This window comes from Coturnix japonica, chromosome 20, assembly GCF_001577835.2.
Source record: "Coturnix japonica isolate 7356 chromosome 20, Coturnix japonica 2.1, whole genome shotgun sequence".
Classification (NCBI taxonomy): domain Eukaryota; kingdom Metazoa; phylum Chordata; class Aves; order Galliformes; family Phasianidae; genus Coturnix; species Coturnix japonica.
In genome coordinates, this window is record NC_029535.1 from 7,897,175 (window position 1) to 7,921,221 (window position 24,047).

General features: G+C 48.5%; 2 protein-coding genes across 2 annotated transcripts in view; both read left to right on the forward strand.

Annotated features, from left to right (window-relative positions):
- LOC107322979 (DEP domain-containing mTOR-interacting protein-like) lies at positions 1–12,871 on the forward strand. Its single transcript, XM_015881615.2, has 9 exons — positions 1–794; positions 6,084–6,262; positions 7,348–7,471; positions 8,389–8,567; positions 9,103–9,288; positions 9,644–9,784; positions 9,914–9,984; positions 11,620–11,724; positions 12,587–12,871. Exons 1-9 carry the CDS (start codon positions 376–378, stop codon positions 12,710–12,712), a joined length of 1,530 nt encoding a protein of 509 aa, XP_015737101.2. The 5' UTR covers positions 1–375; the 3' UTR covers positions 12,713–12,871.
- Positions 12,872–13,544: 673 nt separating this feature from the next.
- The window catches only part of COL20A1 (collagen type XX alpha 1 chain), a 41,749-nt gene continuing 31,246 nt past the window's right edge, over positions 13,545–24,047 (forward strand). Inside the window, exons 1-9 of the mRNA XM_015881694.2 lie at positions 13,545–14,159; positions 16,948–17,032; positions 18,916–19,026; positions 20,069–20,212; positions 20,629–20,787; positions 21,383–21,577; positions 22,720–22,875; positions 23,556–23,675; positions 23,830–23,994. Of these exons, the coding sequence (XP_015737180.1) occupies positions 16,960–17,032; positions 18,916–19,026; positions 20,069–20,212; positions 20,629–20,787; positions 21,383–21,577; positions 22,720–22,875; positions 23,556–23,675; positions 23,830–23,994 (1,123 nt within the window). The 5' untranslated portion in view covers positions 13,545–14,159; positions 16,948–16,959. The remainder of the gene's footprint in view (positions 14,160–16,947; positions 17,033–18,915; positions 19,027–20,068; positions 20,213–20,628; positions 20,788–21,382; positions 21,578–22,719; positions 22,876–23,555; positions 23,676–23,829; positions 23,995–24,047) is intronic.

Below are 24,047 nucleotides of genomic sequence, written 5' to 3' on the forward strand. Positions count from 1 at the left end.
ACCATCCGCCCATGTGAAAAAGCTGCTATCCTCCTGCTTACAAGCTCCTTTTGAATACTGAAAGGTCACAACGAAGCCCTCCTGGAACCTTCTCCAGGTTGAACACCCCTGGCTCTCAGCCTGCCTTCATAGCAGAGCTGCTGCGGCCCTCTGAGCATCCCTGTGTCGTCCTCCAGCTCCATTACAGCAGCATTGCATCCTTTCTGTTCTCAGGGTCCCAGGCCTGGGTTCAGTGCTCCCACCAAACTCCTGTGATGGTTGCTACAAAGAAGGAGCTGTGCTGCTCAGAGTTTGTTTTCCAGCAGGTGAGAAGGAAATACCTAGAGAAGGGGCTGGGATCCAGATCCAGGTGCGTGGTTTGAGTTATGCTGGGGAATGCTCCAACTGGAACCAGATAAAGCAAAGGTGCAGGGCAGAGAAAGGGCTGCTGCTGCTGCTCGGCTTTATCCGTCCTGCTGCAAACCGAAGGGCGAAGTACTTCTGCACCGCCGGCAGAGCTCCGTGCCCGCCGCACCGCGGGGCAGCAGCAAACCGGATTGCGGCAATGCTCCTCCTCCGGCTTCGGAGGGGTGGGGAGTAGGAACCGGCATCCTCCCCGCATCCATCCCGGCCTCCGCACCGTGGGCACTTCCATCCCCTCACCCCCCCCAGCCTGCACCCCATGGGCTGTGCGGTGCCCCCCCGGCCCGTAGTCGCCCACAGCCCGGTATGGAGCTACTGAGCGGAGCGCTGAAGAAGAGAGCCACGGAGCAGCACTACCGAGCGGAGGTGATGATCGCCGGAGAGCAGCTGAGGTAGGGCTGAGCCTGGGCTCTGCGCTAACACGGCTTCAAAGCTTGGTCCTTGAGCAAGAACTTCCCCAAGGTGCCCCAAGCCTGGAGCAGGGATGGAGACAGCCCTGCGGAGGTGTCCCTTGGATGCCTCATGCCTGAAGCAGGGCAAGGCAAAAGGGTTTTTGTTTTAAAAGCTACTTTGGGGTATTTCTGCTGTTTGATGGTTCTGGTTCTCAAACAACTTCTAAGCTTTCTTCTTATGAAGGCAGAAATGCACACTGCTGTACAACAAAACCTGTGTGGCTCAGGATGTGTATGGATGGGGTCAAAATACCAGAACTACTTCTAAGTGCATGGCTGAAAGCTTTTCCAGCTCTTGAGCAGTTTGCTTGTTTGTATCTCGAGCCATTCTGTTGTGTTATGAAATATGGGTGGGAACTAGGAAATACATCCTCAAGTAACATAAAGAGCCCAGAGCCCCATATTTGCTATAGCACCAGATTCCCAAAGTTAGCTTTGTGTCCTTATGTTGTGAGTCACACCAATCTCAGCTTCACTTATCTGCACCATATCAAGGGCTGATAAATTCCAGCTAAATATTAGAGCTGCATATTGAAAACACAGCCCGTGGCCAAGGTGGCTGGAGTTTAACAGTGCCGTTGTAGTCAGCCTCATCTCTGCTGCCTTTCCAAATGGTTTCTCTTATTGGTCCAGATATTAAATCTGGTATTTTTGATAGTGAACAGGAGAGAGCAGCTGCCAGGGATGGGCTGCATCACATCACAATTCATATTGCAAGTGAGGCTTAAAAATTGAACTTAACTTTCTTACAGGAGCAGCGTCAGATCTAAGAGTGGGTTCCTGTGCTGCTTTGCAAACGCGGTGCTGGGAGGAGCAGATCTGGGCAGCCTCAGCTGCTTCATGCCCCAGAGGTGCTCTCTCTTGCTCCGTGTTAGAGAGAGTCAGGTGGCCTTCATTCATCCAGCATGGCTGCATTGCTCTACACTGTGCTTTGCAGGTGATGGGTTGAAATGTCAGCAAGAAACCTTGGAGTGCTCAGGGATGGAGGCACTGCAATTTTTTGCTTGTGGTATGGCATAGAGAAAATGCATCCTTCTGCTTTGGGCTGGGGCAGGAGTTTATTCCCAGCACAGAAAGGCTGTAAATTGCTGCTGGGGAGGAAGGTGGAGAGATGGGTTCCACCAAGCTCCCACCAAGGGATGGCTGAGCATTCACTGAGTGCTTGAGACCTTTGTCTGTGCTTGGGGGACTCTCTACCCTGACAGTTAGAGAGGAGGCAGTGATGTGAACCTTCCCGAAGTCAGTTGGGTCAGTAGTGATGGGGAAACTGAGGCAGGGAGCTGGATGACCTTGTCTGAGGGAAAGACTGCGCTTCTCTGCTTGCCCAAGAATAAGGATTCAAGGTCTTATAGCCTTTTCCCATACACACTCAGTAAGTCTTGATCAGCTGTTGCATCTACAATAAATCTCAACCATTTGTTTTCCCTGTTCTCTGCTTCCTGCCCTGCCTCCTCCTCGTTATTGTATCCTGCCAAACAAACCTTTGCTCTGTCTTTATGGTTCTTTGGCTTGCCGGCAAGTTTGCAAATCCCTCTCAGTTTGTTTTGGCCACAGAGTTAAGTCTGTTCAGTGTCAGGACTCATTTCCCAGCCAGAAATAGCTGTGCAAGTGAGGGGTGAGGAAGTGCTTCTTGGGGATGGTCGGGAACAAACAAATCCCAAAGAAAGCAGTGGGAGAGAAGTTTGGGTCTCGAGCCTCTCCCTAGAAAGATGGAAGAATTAATTTCCACTGTAGTCACTGCTGTGTTTGCAGTGCTACTGAGTCAGGCATTCCTTGCATCTTCTGCTATTGGTCTTTATGTTTCTGTTGTAAAATCTGGCTTGAAATTTGCCCCAGTTTTACTGGGTGTTGAGCGTTCCTGGGTGACATTCTGTAAGAGAGGCCCAATTAGTCACTCCTAATTGCAGCAAATCACTGATCTGCACGGAAGTGTTCTGGAGGAGCTACTGCACTTTGAAGTCATGCTCTTATGTGACCTGGGTTTCTCAAGTACAGACAGGTCCTTGGGTGCAATTTGGGGTTTATTTGCTGTCAGGTGAACCAGATGTTCACCACTAACTCTGCTAAGCTGCATTAATCACTCTGAGAAATGAAATATTCTCGGTAAACTCATCCAGTGGGCAAAAAGAAGGGAGAGAAGGAAGGTTTTCTCCTACAAAGAACATAACTGGGCTTTCAGGTGCTGTCCAGGTGAGTGCCTTTATCTGGATGTTCAGATTGGAAGGATGTTAAGCAGAGTGTGAAGACTTTGATGCTTAGGGCTCACTTTGAGGTGCAGGGCTGAATGTGTCCTGGTTTGTACCTCTGTTTGGAACTGTGGGTACCTGGTGTGGTAGACCCCAGGGAACCCTTCTGGGCTGATGTTCAGAAGATCACAGAACACACTACATGATCAGAATGGTCTTAGGAAGCCCACTGCTCTGTTGTCTAGCGCTGGTGAAGGAGGGTACTGGGATGTACAACTGTTCCTGCTGGGACTGGTTTATGAGATTTAAGTCCTGTTTTCCTATTTGTACTTTTAAATAGGAAAGGGAAAATAAGACTGTATCCCTGTATTGCTTTGGGTGTGTTGCCTTGTGCATCCAGGGCTCTTCCCTTCCCAAAGCCTTTGTGCTCTTGTAGACTTGGAAGAGCAGCAAGCTGAGTTTTGCAGCAGTTGTTTTGCATCAGCATTCGTCTCCAGCAGCTATTTAGCACCGGTGCTTTTGTGACTCTTGCTTCCTTTTACTGAGCATTCAGCTTTATGTTGGTTTTTTTATCTTCCTCTAAAGATAGGAAAAAGATCATTTGGATGATGTACCTTCAGGGTCATTCATTTGTATTTAATCACTGTGGGAATGTAGCCTTGTGTTCACATCCTTGAGAGCTCCACCATTTGGGGAGGCTCCAAGGTCCAGCTGCCATGCAGGAAACCCAGCTCCTTTTCCAAATGGGGAAGCTGTTGCCTTCCAGCAAGGTTAAGCAGGATGAATGAGGATGTCTTCTTAGTGACCTTGACAAAGAAAAGTTGGTTCCCCAATGCAGCCCATCCAAAGCAAGAGCATGTGTTAGCAGAGAGCTGGTGTGCCAGACAAGGAGTGTTTCACAACAGCTGTTGTGTTCCAGCAAGCATTTTATTCTGTTTTTTTGTCCTTTTGAAGTAGCAATATGTACATGGGGAAGGTTTGGGCATGTAGAAAAGTCATAATATTGCATTACACAACACTTCCTTCACATTTTCTGTTTTAATTTGGAAGCGTGGTTATGAATTCATCATAATTCACTGGCTTTGTTGTCCCAACACAGCGACAGACTGCTTTAGACTGCCTTGTGTGATTATGGTCTGTGTCATTAAGTGTTAGGATGTGTGTGTATATAAATATATACACATGTGGTCCTTGTAGACTTCTGCAAGCTCTAAACAGCAATAGATGGCACTTGCTTAAGCAGTTCCTATCTCCAACAAACATCCCTCTAAAGTGGCATCCCACATGGTGGTTCCAAAGGAAATAGAGCATATCAGAAAGGCCTGCTTGTCACTTATGGCACTGGGGGATGATGTCTGGGTGGGGAGAAGGAGCCTCTCTGCCTGTGGTGGCTGCTGTCCATGTGTGATTGCATTGGGGGATGCACAGTAAAAAAGTGGAAGGAGAAAGAGCTGAAAACTGTAAAAATAGCAGACTACTGTCTGCGGTAGGGTGAGCTGTTCTTCAGGTAAAATCAATATGCAGAATATCTGTTGGTTACTTGTGGGAATGAATCTTCCTGGTATGGAGAGTAAAATGCTGACATAGAGCTCAGTGTTTGAGGGAGGCCAGTCAAGGCAAAACCAGGAGCCAGCTCTGCGTAGCACATTGGGGTTCAGCATTTGCTTTGCTTTCTTTGTGTCTCTGCTTTGTCAAATCCTGCTGTGTTTCTTTGGGGGTTCTCAGGAAGGTCTGAACCTGTACCTGCTAAGAACTGTGTTGGCCAGAAGTAGCCCAAGCACTAATTGCAGCCATCACTTACTATGTTTTCATTCAACAGAGGTTTATCTGAACACTTTTGAGACCCTACCATTTGTTAATCCTAGATTGGAGGTTAATCCATTATTATGCAATAGATGTCAGTAGGTTTATTGTTTCTCATATGTTACCTAAAGCTATTGCCCAACAGGCAACACCACATATGCTGTGCTGTACACAGAATTTCTTCAAAAAGAACAAAAGGAGTTAAAGAATTAAAGAAATGTTGTAGTAATTAATGCCTTTGTAAAATATACCAGCAAAACTGTGAGCTGAAATGAATAACTGGAAAGCAGAAACGTCCTGGAGTTACAGAGAAGATATTAATTTAATATCTCTCTGAGTCTGCTGCATGTACTGGGCACCTTCCAGGGCTGGTGTTGTGGGAACAGCAAAGACTACAGGGCAGGAGTTTGTCTCCTGGTCAGGTGTCCTGCCAGGCTGTGTTGGCTTTGGCTGGGACACAGAAGTTCTTTGTGCTCTGTGGCTTCACTAGCTGCAAAAGTCCTTTGAAAAGCCAAAGCTGTACCCACCTGAGCAGCCTGCCTTCTTATGTATCTTTCCATCAGAGCTGCAGACGAGCCATAACGTCAGGGTGCTCAGGACAGGATACTTGTAGTTCTGCCCAACTCTGTCCCAGTTTGAACCAGAAAATGCCAGGACTGCCTATGGACTGAAAGCAGTGCTGTCTCTGGGTGAGCTAGAACTAATGTGTGTGATTCGGATCAGTGTGTGCTGTGGGTTAGTGTGTACAGGAACACAGGAGAGCACAGGTCTGCCTGGCATTTGTCCTTGTTGGAAGGGACGAATGCCCTCATGCAGCCTTTCTCCTGGAGGCAGCGTTATTCCTGCTTCCACAGCCATGGGGAAGGAAAACTAGGCACAGAGCTATGCAAGATGACAGATACATGTACAATTATTGTTTCCTGTGGTATGGCCCTTTGGTTGGCTGCTGTATACTTTTTAGAGGCTTATTTAGAGCGCAAAGTCATTCAAGGCTCAAAGTGAGTCTGGTGCAGACAATTAAAGTGCACACAATGGGAGTGGGAGAAGAGGAGATTTTGAAGAGGCTCCTGGGGATGGATTGATGCAGTCTGTAAAAGTGAAGATGTTACACATAACTTTTAAGTCACTGGGTGCTTTCCAGGAGTCCCAACCCATTCGTGGATTCTCTAGGCTGGCTGGGCTATTGCACTGAGACATCCCTGCCGTGCCAGCTGTGCCGTGTGCCTGTTTCTCTCTCCAGGCTTCGACTACACGATGGGAAGCTCATTAAGGACAGGCGTTACCACCTCCGAACTTACCCCAACTGCTTCGTGGCGAAGGAGCTCACGGACTGGCTGATTGACCACAAGGAAGCCCCAGACCGAGAGACGGGCATCCGCCTGATGCAGAAGCTGATGGACCACTACATCATCCACCATGGTGTGTGTTATTCTCTGTGCATCCCCAGGGGATGACCGCTGCTCTAGTCACTGCTTGTGCCTAGTAGAGGCACACCCTTGCAGCTGGGCTCCATGTTCAGCCTTCATCCTGAACCCAGGTCTTTGGGACATAAAGGCAATCTGGATGGAGCTGAGGAGGCAAAAGCAGGTGACAGTTACAGAATTCTGCCCTTTCTTCTGCAGGGATCAGCACAAGCTGCCTCCAACCATTGCAGCGTGCTCTGTTGCCATCTGCTCTTTTGTTGGGCTTCACGTTCTTCATTAAGCTGCCCTGAATCAAAATCAGCTCCACTGCTGTGATTTACCACATAAGCACAGCACTGAAGCAGTGAGTTCTCAGTTAACCATTAACACTTCAGACTGATTATTTTTCCATCACTCCAGCCAACAATTTCCAATCAGCCCATTAGTTGGCTTAAACCTGCACAGCCGTGGCTGCTGGTGCTGGTTTGATTGCTTATCATGGGCACGTCCCTCCTGCTCCTGCAGAACACACAAGCAGGTTTTCCAGCTTGCTGTGGGATCATTAGTTATTGTTGGTCCTATGGGGCTTTTCATCCCAATTGTATGCACATAGCTGCAGGAAAAACTCTCTCTTGAGGTCTGCTTGCCATACAAGTGAATTGGTACAAAATGGTAGGGAAAAGTTTCTCGTTATGTCATTACACATTGTAATTTACGAGTATTTTTGGCATGGATTGAGCTGATTTGGTGGAGTTTTGGAGGCAGTGATGTAGTGTTGTTTTCTCTCTCCTCCAAGTCTGCTTACACATGGCAAAATTCCCATTCTAATGAAGCAATTAAGAGACTGGGTCAGAGTGTAGACTTGAAGTCAAGCTGTCCCAAGGGCTTTCCCACAGGGCTGACCTCTCCCAGAAGCTGCACAGGGCTAATTTAGGGACTGAGGTCTCAGAAGCTGATTTGACAACATGGTCTGAGAGGCACAGAGAGAGACACAGCACGTTTCCCATAGCAGAACCTATGGATAACACCCTTCTGAGCCTGCATGCAGTGCTGCTACCTGCCTGTCCTGCATACACTGACCTCCTGCTCTTGTCCTTTCAGTTTGTGATGAGCACTCGGACTACAAGGACGCCAAGCTGCTGTACCGCTTCCGCAAGGACGACGGGACCTTCCCCCTCAGCAAGGATGTGAAGGTGTTCATGCGGGGACAGAGCCTTTATGAGAAGTGCGTGAGTCCCTTCCCAAGGCCTCGGGTCTGCCAGCTGCGCTCGCTGTGCTGCTTCATGGCTGGAACCACGGCAAGCTTGTCTCTTTCTGTTCTGTATGCTGCAGCCCTGGGAAATGCTCTTTCCTGAGCTGTGTCACAGCCATGGGACAGAATGGGCTTGGAGAGGAGCTGGGCTCTGAACTAATGTGTGCTTTGATGTGCTTTCTCTGTACCTGCTCCCCTCCCAGTCCCATCAGTGGAGCACTCCCATAGACTCCCAGCAAGCTTCAAAATTACTGTACAAGAGCCATAGATTGTCTGGGCTGAATGGGACCCCAAAGATCATCCAGTTCCAACTCTCTACTGTTGGCCAGCCTCAAAATCAGGCACCAGATCGGGCTGCCCAGAGTCCCAACCATAGTGGCCTTGAACACCTCCAGGGATGCACAGGGATGTCCTCCAGACAGGTGTGATTTCTGTCCTTCGTACAGGTGTGATTTTTGCTTCTCCGTGCTCTCTGCACTGCTTTTCCTTTGCCTTTGCTCAGCAGTGGATGGGAGAGCATCGAGATTCTTACAGCTGAGGCTGCTGCACCCTCTAGTGGATGCACTGCGTTCAGCTCCACCACGCCGCAGGAAGAACGTGGGCTTTGCACAACGCACTTTCCCCATCCATCTGGACCAGCTGTTATTTGGGCACGCATTCGGTTGCTTGCTTAGCTTTCCACTGCAGCCTTTAGCCGAGGCTGCAGCTGAACTGATTCCTCTGCATCTGCTCCCACCGCCGGGATGAAGATTTACCAACCTGTAAATGCAGCAGTGCCTTTCACCCTCCCTTCCCACCGCTCGCAGGCAGCGATGATTTGGCTTTGCCCATTCTTCTCATCCTTGCTTCGGGCTGCGTGGCATCACGGGCGCTTGTCCCACCTCTGCCAGGCTGGTGAGCGTGGAGGGCTCCATCCTGAAGGTGAGGGAGGAGAACTCAGTGAAATATCAGCGGGCGTTCCTGGGCTGCGAGATGGTGGAGTGGCTGGTGCAGGAGGGAGAAGCAGAGAGCCGGAGGGAAGCAGTGGAGCTGGGCCAGGCGCTGCTGGAGCACGGGATCATTCAGCACGGTGAGAGGAAGGGAAGCGAGCGATGAGCATAGCTGTCATGCCAAGAACAAATCCCCATTCATGGCATGCAACAAGTGCTGGTCAAGTGCCCACTTGGAGATAGCAACGGGGCCTTTTAGTGCTATGTTTGGAGCCGGTGACCTTTGAAGCCAGAGCAATCCACCACCCGCAGAGGCTTTGAGCTGCAATCTGAGCTGTTGCTCTGCGGTCCTTCAAAGCCATGGGCTGTAGGGCTGAGCCCCACACTGTTTCCAGGGCTGGTTGTGAGGGTGCAGTGCTCAGCTTGGCTGCAGGTCACACCCACCTGCAGGACTTCAGCTTTCCATCCCTGAGGCAGGGAACCCTCTGAGCTCTTGAGGCTTGGTGGTGTAATGATGGGAGATGGCATCTCCTGGGGAGGTGGCCCTGCTGTTCCTCCTTCCTTGCACAAAACATTCTCCAGCAGTCAGAAAAAAACAACTAAAAGCAATTAATCCAGATAGTTTGTATCTTTCATCACCCCCTCAGCCTCTCCTTCTTCCCTTGTCCTCCCCAGTCTCCAACAGGCACCACTTCCTGGACACTGACATCCTTTACCAATTCTGGATCAATTTCCGACGGCGGCGGCGTCTCACCGAGCTGCTCAGTGAGAATTCCTCCCGTGCTCTGTCCGAGAGCCCCGACAGCCCCTTCTGCCTCCGCAAGCTCAACCCAGAGCCAGGCAACACCAGCTTTCTCTCTGGTAAATGTCTCTGTGTATTTGAATGGTGTGAAACTGAGGCTTATGCTGCTAGAGCATCTCAGAGCTAAGGTCTAGCTCCAGCATACACCATAGGGTGCTCCTCCAGACATCCTATGCTTCCTTCATGCTGGTGGATGTCACAGCGTGGTGGCATTCTCTATCACAGTCCCTCATTCCAGGAAACAATTCATCATTTCAGCTCTTGGTCCTTCTGTAAGGCTGGTTTAATTCTGCCTATACTCAAATGCTGTATTTGGTACTTGCACATCCTTCAGATGTGGGTCAGGCTGCTGTGGGAAGTTTATTAAGCTGGTCTGTTCCTTCCCTTGCTAACTGTTACTTCTGATTTTTGCAGTCCAACCCAACAAGGAGATCAAAGTTGTCTCAGCTGTTCGGAGGAGCAGCATCACTTCCCTTGCTGGAAACTCCAACCCTTACTTCAGCATTACTCCCACGTTGGTTTTCCCACCTGTGGCTGAGTGCAACCCCAAATCAGGTCTGGGCTACTGCACTGTCCTTTTTGCTACACAAGACACATCTGTTCCCTTGGGCATGAGCTGCCTTATTATGTGCTTTAGTGTATGAAACCCTCAATTCTAATCAGATCTGTCACCTTCTGGCCTAGTGTTAAAGAGACCTGTCACCAATGAAGAGCTCCTGTCCCCTGGGGCCCCCTACGTCAAGAAGACACTAACTGTAAGTGACCATCACTAGCAGTGTCAGTGCTCTGATAGCACTGAGCTCTCTTTGATCACTTTCTGTCTGCTGCTCTGACCTCTCAGCATTGAAACTTTGATTGCATGTCACCTCATCCCAGCTCCTTCATGGTGTGTCTCAGTGGGTTGATGTCTTCACATGTCCTTGTGGCTGAAAACAGCGGTGACCGCTGTGGCCTCTGCTTCAATTTAATACATATCAGAGGGATATCCAGGAAATAGAATGTTTCCTGGACAGGAAAAGAAATCCAATTTTTGTAGCACCAGCTCCACACAAACTGTAGATTCAATCAGATCTTGTGGCAGCTGAGACTTTGACACTCATCCTGTGTGTCACAGAGATGTCACCTTTGCACTGCTTTATTCAGCTTCTGATTTCCTGTTGCAGAGAAGATATATTAATATGCTCCATCAGCTTCTGATGTGGTAGAATTGAAGAGGGAACATTTGAGGGTCGCTCTTGCATTATGATGGTGGGTTTTCTGTCATGAATAAAATATGCCCCTTAGTTTGGGGCTTTTGCTTTTCATGTTATTTCTAGAGCTGTAGGACCATATTAAGGCATCCCTGCCTGGGCTGGGGGCTGTGAATGTCACAGGACAGTTCTTGCCCTGTTGATCCTGTTGTGCTTGGCTATTTCTGACTCTCTCGCAATGCTGGGTTTGGATCTGATCCCCAAGTTAACTGTGCTGCAGAAATTGGAGGGAAAGAACGAGGAAAAGAGAGCAGCTGGTTGGTGTGGCACGCATGAAGATGTGCCACTCATTCTCATCCTAAACGCTCTTGCCCTGCCCTTCAACTCTGCCAGCTGGGGCCTTTCATGGCTCATTGCCTTCTGCTTCGCTGTGCACTTGCTGTTATTTATTTATATGGCTAATGTGCAAAGTCCTTCGAGAACTCCTTTTCTCCTTTAGTCACATCATATGGCTTCAGCATTAGGGCAAACTGCTTTGCCATGCTGAGATCAGAATGGGAAAGGTTAGGAGGAGCTGCTCCCATCCTGCAAATATTACAATAAAGCACAGTGTCCCTGTGTTTTGGAAATGCTTGATGTGCTCCTGGTGCACACCCTGCACTGAGCTTCATGTTGGCATAAGAAAAATGAACAGCCCAGGAAGGCCAAGACCCCAGTGTGCTGAGTTTTCAGGTGATGTATGAACACAGAGTGGAAGAATGAAGCCAATCTGTACCTGTGGCTGAGCATGGAGGGAAGACAGAAAGGATGTGTCATTGCCAAGGGTACTGTGAGAGACGGTGGCATAGGTGAATGAAAAAGACCTCCAGAATTAAAGAGAGAGACAAAGACCGTCCTTGAAACCAATATTTGCAAGAGCAATTAGTCCCCAGCTGTCATGCGTGGAGGTGGCAGAAGTGTTTAACTTATATGGAAAGTTTCCTGGTTCCCAAGGATGCTCTTATTTTATCTGGGAGACTGAGAAAATCACAGAGTAATGGCAACTATTGCTAATGCAATTGGAAACGAAGAGTGAAGGTCCTTTTGTTTCTGTCCCATGCTAGATGGAAATTAGGATTGCAAGCAGAGCTCGAGCATCAGTAGGAATTGTAGTGTATCCAGCCCGTTCCTTTGTTCTAAGTGCTTTTATTCTGCTTGCAGATTGTGGGGGATGCTGTGGGCTGGGGCTTTGTGGTTCGAGGAGGCAGACCGTGCCACATCCAGGCCGTGGACCCAGGAGGACCCGCTGCTGCTGCAGGCATGAAGGTACATTGCTCGCAGTGACACGGGGCAGGAATTGTGTCCTGTTGGAGCCTTTCAGGCTGAACACATTCCCCATGGTAATCCCACCTCCTGCAGCAGAGGTGGAGTCAGTGCATGGAGCTCTGGTTGTGTTTGTCTGCTGTTCACAACACGGTTCTGCATGGAGCTCTTTCCCACATTCATGAGAGCAAAATAAGCTCAGACTGATGCCTTGATTTGGTTCCCCAGGTAATGCCCAATATTCCTGGTTCAGGTGAGAGGAAGGGGAGGTCTTGAACATCACTTTAGACCCACCAAGCGTGAATGGGTTTTGTGTGTAGAGCTACGGGCCTGGATTTAGGAGTGAATGAAAGCAATGGAGTTTCAGTTACCTGGTAAGAAGCAGAGCAGTGAGTGAGTGATTTCCACAAGCTGACAGAACCCTGCAGCCAAGTGGATATTTGAAATAATGGGGTTCTTCAGAGGCAGTGTGACTCGTTTGCTTCAGGCAGGGTTGGAAGGAGATGTGTGAATTCATTTCATTTGCTCCAGAGCCCAGTTTGTTTCTCCTCACCTAATCTAATTTGCTACCAAATTGCTAAATGTTATTATTGTGCCTCATTTCCATCTGTGAAATGAACCACTGCTCATTAACGGGTATCTTCTCTCTCTATTAGCTCAGTCTAAATCCCTTTGGTCTCTTTTTTATGAAACAGTGATTATAGCATAGTGGTTATTAGTGTAGCTTATAGAGCAGTGATGCTTTAGGCTTTGCAGGGTTTTGCAGCTCACTATTTGCAGAGCAGCCTCTGGCTGCAGTAAGCCCTGAGCAGAAACTGCTGTGAAAGCTCCAGCTGAAGGTAACCAGCCTTTCCTCTCCCTGCAGGTGTGCCAGTTTGTTTTCTCAGTGAATGGCATGTACGTTTTGCATCTGGACTATCAGACCATCAGCAGCCTCATCATGACAGGACCACGGACTCTCGTCATGGAAGTCATGGAGGCCATTGAATGAATGGAGGAGCCTCATCCCACCACTGCATGGAAGAGCAGGGCACTGTGAAGTAGGGATGGACTGTGGGCAGGGACCAAGTTCAACCTTTCACTCTGAAATGTTGTTAGTCAGTCATTTTAACATTTTCAAATAAACACGTTCTAATGGACGACTCTTGGATTTTGATGACGTCGAAATCTTTGGCTCTAGCTGACCTTGAGCTCTCGTCACCCCTTTCTAATGCTGGTGGGAGAGTTCAGTACTTGATGAAACCAAGTCTTGGAGTAAGCCAGCCACCCCACCAGGCTGCAGGACAGGTGGTGCAAGCTGCTGAGCAGGGAGAAGCTTGATACCAAGCAAGCAAGCGTGTCTGAGCACTCCTGAGCTGTCCATGCAGTCTACTATGATGGCTCCATAAGCTGTGCCATCAGCTGTAATGTATATTCTTCCTTGTAAAGAAAGTCTTAGGGTCCTCCTACTCTTTGGGCTGGTTACTCGTCCCAACTGGGTTTCCTGAAAGGCAAGACTTCCATGGTAGATGTGTTTTCTTGTCCCATTACCCTTTGGTTTGTATACTCCAGTGCTTTAAAGCTTTTACTACATTATAACAAAAACCTTCAATTAAGTACTAAATGTTTATTCTTTGTGCAAAAATATTTAGAAACTTTGATTATTTTTCTTTCTTTCCAACACTTCCAAAGGTGACCATTTATTTCCTGAATCTCATTGTTGCCATGCAAGGCCCATACCAGAGATCTTCCTGCAAATCCAGTCTGCAGCTGGGAGGAGAAACACCACTATCAGTTGTCCCGTTTGTGGCAGTGAGGACAAAAGGTTTCGGATGAAGCCTTGGCTCTCCAGTGATGCACAGCTGAAGGTCAGGGCTGCAGGCACTGCTTGCTCTCCAGCTCATGAATCAGCTCCTGGCCTCACGGAGCCTCCAGATGTGCTTAATTCCCTTATTCAAATACAACGCAATTGGCCTTCAGCACAAGCGCTGGGCTCTCAGAAATACTTAATGGGATGTGAATGTGGCTGGACTGAGTTCATCCCTGGGAGCATGACAGTGGGTGGGAGGTACAGCTTATTCCTGCGCTCTAGGAAATCAGCGAGCAGCTTCCTCGATGGAGGTTTAGCACTAAGTTACCATGAGTACTCTGCACCATTCATTGGGATTTGCAGGCACAGGCTCCTTCTTTCCTTGCACGCTTTACTGAGCCACGTATCCGGGCCATCACTCTGCTGCACGGTGCAGGGAGGTGGGGGAATCTCTGTCCCTCTCCCCCTTCCTCCCTCCTTTCTTCCCTCCCTCTCTCCCCTCCCTTAGCTGCACTGACTCTGGGACTGAGCTCTCTCTGTTGAGATCTCTCCAGTCACGCCGACGTGCAGCGAGGCACTGGGGGCTCCTTTCCCAACATCTGAGAATGTAGCAGGATCTGAACTGCCTCCTGGAGAGCTGCTCCAACAGGTCTGTGCTTTGCTCCTGTGCGATGGAGGGGGTGTCGGAGGGGTTGCGTTGTTTTGGGGCGTGTGGGGGTAGCAGGGAGTTCTAAGGGGGTTCTCAGCCATGGGACATTTGAAGCTGAGCTGGTTGTGCTGCAGAGGGGTTGCTTCAGGTCTCGTGTTTGCTGCAATCCAGGTGTGAATGTCACCAGGACTTATAGAGAGGATGAAGTTTCTTTTGTGGTGATGGCTGCTTGTTTTCCCTTTTCTTTAGTGGCTCACAGTGTAAAACTTGCAGGGAATTTATGCCAAAGGGAATAGTGCTGGCAGTGGCAGCTCAGGGTGTGTTTCTTCCACCTGTTGGCATGGTGTGGGTCTGCAGCAAGCTGAAGTTCTTAAACCTGCCTGGTCCATGCCTCATAGCAGATCTTATCCCTTACTTTTTTGAGACTGATGCAGAGAGAACTGATGATTTTTGCTCAGTAGTGAAACACAGAAGGTTTGCAGGCAAGAACAAGCAGTGTTTGATGGATACAGGTTTTCTTCATCTGCTCTATGTTCTTTAACTAGGAAAGTGTTCAGGGAGCATGGGCTCCTGCAGTGGACAGGCTGCACCTTAGGGAGGTCCCTGCCACATCCCACCTGCAGGGCCACAAGGTGACATCATTGCCAACAATTCTGTGCAGGGCTGGTGATATCTTCTGGGATAACAACGGGAACATCCCCAAACTATCGGCTACTTTATGGGGCTGAGGAGGGCAGAATGAATTCACACGCTGCTCCCACATCCTCAGCAACTTAAAAATGCGGCAGGGATATTTCTGCATAAAGTCATTGGTAACTGAAGTGGCTGTTCTTATAATTTCCTGGACAAATAAGGGGATCTCGGACAGCCTTAACCCCCAAATCCCCTCTGAACACACAGCTGGGACAAAGGGGAAGTGGTGCGTGTCCCCCTCCCATTTTCCAGGCCCTTGAAATACTCACCACTTGCTCCATATGTTGCTGTCTCCAAATTCTTTCCCCACACAAGTAATGGGAGAGAGGCACCGGCGTGCTGGCAGCTCCCTGCACTCCGCTGGGCTGATGTCATCGTGGTCCCTTGGTCTGTGGGTCTGTAGCTCAGCATGGCCATGGTGCCACCAAGGGGACAGAAGCAGATGGGAAGGGTCGGAGATAGATGGGAAAGGCAGAAATGAGTGGGATTTGGGGTCCAGCGAGTAACCCTATGGCACAAGGAAGCAATAGGTCTTCCAGCTCTCATCTTCCACCATTTAAAACGTTGTTCTTTTTGATTTATGGATAGGAAAATGAAATTTGGCAAAGAAGCAAAATGCTGATGGTTTTGCCTTTGAGGCAGGAAGAAGAGATGAAGTCCTTGCTTCAGCCACAGTGCTTTGCCAGTGAGGATCTACATTGCTGGGACATACTGGGTGTAACCTGGGTCAATGTTGAATTCTTCCTTACTGGACCATCCAGGTGGAAGATCCTCGCTGGGTCTGATTTTGCAGCTCAGTGCAGGTTGCAGAAGCCCATGTGCTTATTTCATTGGATTTTAGATCCCATATAACCCTGGTTAATGTAAATATCCTATCCAACACATCGCTGTGGCTGGGAGCTGGAGTCCTGTTTGCCAGCAAAGCCGTAGGGAAGCAGCACAGAAATGCAGTGCCACTGCAGAATAGGAAGAAATGCAAACTTCTCTCTTCCCATTGCCACGTTTACCCCTGCAGGAAGAGCAGGCTTTGCTCTTTTTGAGAGCACAGATCTCAAGGCCCACCTGTAATATGCTTCTGTTTATGAGCGATGACTTCATCTTGTTAGCTGGAAGGCAAGTGTTTCCCATGGCCAGGGGCTTCAGTTACACCGCAGTTGTTCCATATAACTTGATCTTCAATCAGAAAAAATAATCACAGACTGAGTATCATGCATGAGTGTGTGTGCAGGGGGAGAATGGTTAACATCTATCTGTTATAACTTGTAGTGTATATTTCCGTTCATTCTTACAGCGATTTTGAACTGATTTTAAACCCAGGAGATCATGGTTAGGTCACTTCTGCATGTTTATTTTTCCTTGAAATCACTTTAAAGCTGACAGAGGAGAAACAGGCATTTGCCAAGAGCCTGTAAATACCTGTCCATCAGAATGAAGGGAAGCAAAATGTCACTGCAGAGGAGGAAACTTGTGTATGGTCTGGCTCTGCCGAGAGCAATTGCATAGCACAAAAATGACAGATGGCAAAGATGCAAAAAAACCCATCAGCGTGTGTTTTAAACCTGGTGTACTGAAGCTGAGGCCAGGGTCTGTGCCCATCTGTTAGGGTGGTTTTATGCTGAACTGACTTTTCTGTCCCAGATGACACCTAAGTCCAGGCCAGCAAAGACACCAGAAGGTCCTTCAGGTCTCTGAGTGGTAGGGTGAGTTCTGAGGGGTGGCTGTCCTTAGCTACCAGCTCTGGGGATGTCAAGGAGGGTATTTCTAAGTCAAACTGATCCTCTGACTTTATAAGGCCCATAACTGCGTTTCAGTCTTGTTAAGGTGAGCAAGGCAACACAAGACCATCCCAATGCACCCTGGATGGGATGTATATAACAAATGGAAGTCTCATTCCTAAGCTGATGACATATAACTTGAGCGATAACAAAGTCCACTACAGCAACAAGCTTCAGTTCCCAGTGCTGTAACAAAGCCCAGATAGTCACTACTGACATCCCTGCAGAGAGCAGCAGTGCTTGCAGGGTGGCAGAACTAGCTGATGCAGGTGGGTTTTGACATGGTAACTGGAGCTTCTTCCTGGTGTTTGCTCTCACAGGTCCTGCTCACCATGCTGATTCGCACCTGCTTCTTTTTTGCCTGCCTGCCTGTGGCGAGCCACGTCTGGGGACGAGGGGGGCAAGGTAAGGACCTCACCTGCACTGCTTTGGGGGGGGGGGGGACTCTGGGCTGTAACCTGGGCTGAGCTGCCAGCCTTTCTAGTGTGGAAGCTCATAGCAGAGTATTCCTGTATGTAAAGAGCAATAGGAGATCAGGGGACCCATGCTGGGGGAGTGTCTCCATCCCACCCCAGACTGCAATGCCTGTTCTCATCTCTGGCAGCAGCTCAGCACGCCTCTCCCTTGCACTGGGGATGAATTTCAGTCTGTGTAAGCAGGGAAGGATGCTTGTGGGGCCTGCTAACAGAGCTTGAGAAACAGAAAGAAAAGAATTGTTGCTTCTGTTTATTGCCGTGTCTGTCCTACACTGTGAAACTGTGGAGCTACATAGTGATGTGTGACATCTGGGTAAGAGAGTACATGATGTGCGTCCTCCTGTAGCATGTAAAGTACCTATAGCACCTCGCCATTTTCTTTCCACCTTTCTATTCTTTGTGAACCAGTAGTATGAGGGATCACCTCACCTAAGAGGTGATGGCATGTGACATTCAGGACAGACTTATCTCTGTGCTGTGCATCTTCCACACAGTGTGTCTGGGCTTTGCTCCCCATCAGCTGGAGAGCAAGGTTACAGCATCAGAGAGAACACATCCAACACAGGGCAGAGAAACAGTGGGGCTTTCATGGCACCGAGCTTCATTTGCATCCAGCACATAATGGAGCTTCAGAGGATGCTGTCCTTTCTGATCTCTTTGGGGACATTCTTGCCTTTTTAACTTCTGAGCTCCTAGAGCGATGGCCAAGGAGCTGGACCACACTTGTCCAGAAGAAGACAGCTCCATGTTTCCTCTATGAATTCCCCTCATTGTTGCATGATATTTTATCATTTCTCTTCGGCACGATTCTGAGATTTGATTTCACCCCTCACCCCTCTTCCCCATGTTTTCTTTCTTCCTCTTCACATTTCCATGGGATGAGATGTGAATTTGAGCTTTGTTTCCCCAAAATAGCTGTCTGCTTGTTGGGCAGCCCACAGGAAGTCTCTGCAAGGAGAGGTTGAGGCACAGATGCTGGGTTGAGCCAAGCAAGTCCTTACTGCCAGCTCCCATTGCTTTCCTGGGCTGTGACTTCATGTAAAGATGTTGGGAGATGTCTGACAACATTCAAGACCAAAACAGGGACACATGGAGTCCTGCAGAACACATAGTGTGCTGGTTCAATGTGAGGCCATTAGCAAGAGATTGGTAACAGCTGCCCAGCAAGGTGGTCATTTGAGGGCAGGTGTTAATACTATGCAGACGAAGGAGGCACTTGCTCATTGCACGTGAATGAGCCTGCTGGAAAGGCAGCTGTAGGTGCCGGAGCAGGGAGGAGGGGAGGTGAGTATGTTGAGTTGCCATACTACATCTAGATGAGCGGGAACGTTTCATACGGTGACATCTGTATGACAGCATGACTGTATTTCACTGAGGGATCTCTGATTCAAAGGCTGACACACGGGTCGAGACATTTAGTAGGGCTTTAAAAGATCTGGAGCTGATAAGAAAATGTGCTCTTTCTCCCTTTTATCTCCTTGTCTGATACTATTTTTTTCATCAGGATTTGTCATTTCAGTTCACTGATCCCTGCAGCAAACCAATGCAAGCTGGTGCCCGTGAGTTACAGTCCTGCCAGGAGGTGTTAGTTACACTTTATCTGGTTTTCCCCCCTTCTCTCTCTTTATTCTTCTTTTGTTTTTTTTTTTCTTTCCTCTCTAAACCCAGCTGCTTTCCTCATTTGGAGCAGCAGGTAGTGAAGGCTCACCCTGAGTAGCTGCCTCTTAGCATAGGATGGAGGGTGGATTTGCAGCAGTGGGTTTCCTGGTCCAGGGGCAGCAGGAGTAGCTGTGCACCTCTCCTCCTCCCCAGGGTCAGGCCGGCTGAAACTCACAGTCCTTTCAGAAGACAGGCTCCAGATGAAATGGAAAGAAACCGAAGGAAACATCAATGGCTACAAAGTGCGGGTAAAGCCCATGGCAGGTATGTGCTACCCAGCAGATTGCTCTGAGTGAGGGACGGGCTCCCAGCTTTAGTCTAGCACCGGGTGTTTGCTGGATGCTCATTCTCCTTGTCTGCACCACTGAATGTTTGCCCAAAGTGGAGCAGAAGACAGAAAAAATTCACTGTGCAATAGTTATATATATATATCTTAGCTTGTGCCCATCTGCCTCCTTTTAGCTCAGCTCCCAGCTGTTTGCCCAGCCTGTGCTGGAGGTTTCTCATTCCTCCCCTGCCAGGGAGAGATGGGCATCCCAGGAACGTGGGGAATCCTCACACTGAGCACGTCTGAGGCTTTCCCCATGTGTGGGCTGAGAAGCTCCATTTCCAGCCCTAGGGGTGATGAGATCACAAAAGCATCCATCTCCACATTTAAAGGCTCACACACCTTTCTTACTCAGACAATTTTAGGGGACTACTTTGCCTCCCTCCCTTTGCTTTGTTACTGTGGTCCAAAGTTGCTTCATTACCACCCCCCATAATAGAGACATGGTGCAGGATTTGGCTGTGGTTTTGCAGAGCTGCCTTGCTTTAACTGCTCATTGCTGTGCAGAGGGCAGCTTCTCTTAGGGGGAGATGAAGCTTGCAGAGAGAAGACATCAAAAACAACTGCACTAAGTACAATGAGTCCAAAGAGCCAGGACAGAACTCTGGGGATATCAGAGCACTTCCTCACTTTGTCACAAATGACCTCAAGGACATCACTTGGATGGATGTTTCCATAAGTGGTGTTTGCCCAACCTTCACCCTCCGGGAACTGGCCTTTCCGTCAGCAGCTCTTTGAGAAGTCAGTGGGAGTTGCACTAGTGCTAGGTGGGAATTGGTTTTCCATTTGGAGCATATATCAGGGCTTTTAAAAAGACTTTCTCAACTTTGAAAGCAGAGATCCACAGAATTAAAAATTAAATCAGAATTGATTGAGGTCCCCAGAAAGACATTCTCTGCATTTTGGTGATACTTCTGCTATTGTCAGCTTAAATGTAAGTTCCAACAGTTTCTGAACTGTGGCTTCATCCCACCTCAGGGGACTCGGAGCAAGAAGTCATGCTGAAAACAAAGACTCCCAAAGCCACAGTGGGGGGGCTGAGCCCTACCAAGGAATACACGCTGCAAGTCTATGTGCTTAATGGCTCCCAGGAAGCCTTATTCGCCAAGAGGAAATTTGTGAGTAAGTAGAAAGATCTACATTTTACCATTCTGAGAGTTCTTGGAGCTGAGACTCCTCAGATCTCGTCCTCTGGCAGATAAATAGTAGAATCAAGAGTTTGTTTGAACTGGGAGAGACCTTTAAAAGCCATCTGGGCCAACTCCCCTGCAACAAACAGGAGCATCCACCACTCCATGAGTGCCTCCAGAGATGGGGCATGTACCACACCTCTATGGGCAACCTGTGCCAATGGCTCATCACCCTTATTGTAAAGGGAAATATTTTCCTATACTCAGTGCCCCCTTAGATTGTAGTGAAGCCCTATACTAGTTTGTTGGAAGCTTGGAGAGGGGAGATGGTGAATACCAATGAGATGAGGGGTGACTCACAGACCCACCTGGATTGACTCCTCCTTCCTGTATTTGTGATTTCTGTAGTAGAGGACCTTAAAAATGCATCCCAGACGAGAAATAACAGAAGGAACTCGGGAGCTGCACCAGGAAAGAATCTCACCTCTTTGGGCACCTCAACAGTGGAGCAGAGCCTGGGGATGGAAACTACTCCACCACCCTTGAGCACCGTCCTGACACATTCAGGTGAGTACACAGAGTGTCCTGGGGCTACTGACTTGCTATATGCACATAGCACCATGGAAATGCAACCATCAAGATATCTCCTGTTTGGGACTTCCATTCAGTAACATGTGGGGCTCAGCCTTGTACCTTGTTTGTTCATGGAATCTTAGAATGGCTTAGGCTGGAAGAGACCTTACAGATCATCAAGCTCTGACTCCTTGCCACGGGGTACACTAGATGTACCTCTTAAATACTAAAACACAGTAACCAGGCTAAAAATATTTGCCCCTCATGCCAGCCAAATGAAGCACATCCATGGATGCCCGGGGCTGGCAGGTATTCAGGTTCAGCACATACAGCTAAATCTTTCAGGTGAGCACTGCTCCCTGAGGAACAAGTACCAGGGCTAAAGGAGCCTTATTCCCAAGGCTCTGTCCCCCATGATTGTAGTTGAAGAACTGAATTTCCTCTATCTAACTGCTTATTTTCACAAACCCTGTAGAATTTTTATGATCTCTGAGCCTTAAATATGACTGGAATCAGCCAATGGTTGGAGGAGATGGCATGGCGATAAGATAGGAAGGGAAAATGTATTCTTTTTCTGTTTGGAGCACAGCAAAGGACAGAGCTGAAAAGAAAAGGCACAAAGGGACTCAGCCCAAGGGCTCAGGAGAAACCACGAGGAGCCAGCCCAGTGTTGGTGTGACACAAACACCGTCACCAACCACAAAGTCACCCCAGCGTGCCAATGCAAACGTGGAGCAAGAGTCTCTAGGAAAAGAAAAACCCACAAGGGATTCACTGAGGAGAGGTGAGAGCTGTTCCATGCATGTCCTGCTCTCTGTCCCCCACTGTTTTCTCTAATGATTGTTAAACACAAGCCTTCCAGTTGTCTCCTCTGTCACTTAAGGGAGCTCGAGTGCTGCTACTGCTCTTATTTGCTAGATCATGGTTTGGAGAGCTGCCAGGGATCACTGAAAGAGTCTGGAGTTCTGCAAAGCATTACAGATTTAAAGGAAAACTGGAGCTAAGACAAAAAATCCTTCACAAGGGGAAGGAGCTTTTTAATGTATTAATTTCCCACTGTTCTCTTGATGCACGTTACCACCTCTTCCTACTTCAGACCCATATGAGTTATCATTCTCTGCACACACTGGCATCTTGGTCTTGTTCTTCATGTTTCCCAGCTAACTGATCCTTGTTGAAACTTCAGATCCTTCAGCTGTCCAGCTCCCAGCACTTCTGCAGTGGTGAGAGGGGAATTGGCCAGAATATCCCTCTGTGGTCCCTTCATAACAGTAGAAATTCATGGCCATGAGCACAGATAGAGTGACCAGTTTGCATCTCACTGCTGTTGGATGTTGCCATCTATTTCCTTCTACTAAAGATGGAAAATTCCGCATCTGAAAGATATTCAGGGAAGAGGCATTCGATCATCAACATGCCCTATCTTATCCTCTGTTAAGCTTTGGGCCTGGGGTGGGGAGGAAGGCAGTCCTTGAGTATTTGTGATGAAGATTTTTGCAGAGAGATTGGATTTAACATAGCACCAGGAAATAATTATAGCCCACAGGATATCTCACAATGGAATGGAATTAAGTAATCACCTGCAATTCTTTTGGAGACTTAGGCTAGATAAAAGGGAAGCAAGGGCTGGGGCTCAGATGTAATGGAGCTGACAGCGTGCAGAGAGCAATGCTTGGCCTAGGCACGCACTTCCCAATGGGTTTAACACTTTCTTCACAGTAAGGTTGCTGCTCACTGCTCAGCTTCTGGATACTGAGACATGTTGCCCTTAGCCACATGGTTTTCCCAAGATGCTGGGATGTGTCGGGCTGGCAGATGGTGCAAGGCTTTACCCTGCAGACTTGCTTCTCATCTTAAAACTAAAACTAAAATGTTTTTCCTCATTTACAATGACTTCTCTCCTTACTAAACATTGTTTCCCTACAGGTTACCAGTTTCAGTGTGACACGTCTGCAATGACCGATATTGTCCTGCTTGTGGATGGATCGTGGAGCATTGGGCGCAGCAATTTCAAGCTCATTAAAGACTTCCTGAGTGCTTTAATTTCCCCATTCAATATTGCCCAAGACAAGATTAGAGTAGGTAGGATGTTTCCCTGTTTCCTGACTTTGAGAAATGCCTCCAGAAGAGACCTTGCTCTCTGTTTCTGTGTTACTGTGCTGCCCTAAGGAGTTTTATTCCTTTTGGCCGGATTCTGTGCATCATTCTTAACAACTTTCCCATCTGGTAGCAAGCTCTGGCCTCTAGTGGCTGTAAGAAAGAGCTGCATGGTGAAAAAAGTCAATGCATGGGCAGCAGCAGGTCGGGCATTGGGGGAGCATCTGCTTGATGCTGAGACATGCTTGAAATTTGCTGTTTCCCTCTGATGGGATGCTCAGCCTACAGAGTATGACACGAATGTGGGGTGGCAATGTCATGCTGGAGTTTCTTTGATCTCAGCTGAGAACAGAGCCACTTCCAGTTCAGAGGGATCCTGAATGCAGTGGATGGCACTGGCCAGGCTGTGTATGAAATAGGGCAACATAAATCCTTCCTGCTCCATGCAGCTGGCTGGTTTGTCCTTGTATAACTCTGAGACCTTAAAATGTTTCAGAGCACCACTTAGAGATTAATACCACCATGGGGAAAAGTGGAGCTAGGAGCTGGGTCTGCTCACTCCCCTTCCAGTTCATTTCCTTATGTCATCCCCCCATGACAATACATGGTCTCCTATTGCAGCCTACCTTGGCTCGCACAATGTCGATAGCTTTTGCCTTCCCCAGGGCTGTCCCAGTACAGCAGCGATCCCCGCACAGAATGGGATCTGAGCACTTACACTACGAGGGACCAGGTGCTGGAGGCAGTGAGGAACCTTCGGTACAAGGGTGGCAACACCTTCACAGGTAACTCCATCTCTCAGATCACAGCAGGACTGCGTTGGGAGTAGTTGTTCCCATGGGATAGCATCTTCCCGGGGGGACAACATGAATGAGGGAAGGATAAAGCTGGAGGCAATCTGTTGGTTGTAGCCCACCATCCATCTGTCCTCCTCCCCAGGCCTGGCGCTAACCCACGTCCTGGAACAAAACCTTAAACCAGATGCTGGTGCCCGGCTGGAAGCTGAGAAATTGGTAATCCTTCTGACTGATGGAAAATCCCAGGATGATGCCAACCTGGCTGCTCAGACCTTGAAAAACCTGGGCATAGAGATATTTGCTATTGGTAAGATCACAGGCATCAAGCCAACCTTCCTTCTCTTTTCATGCTGAAGCTTA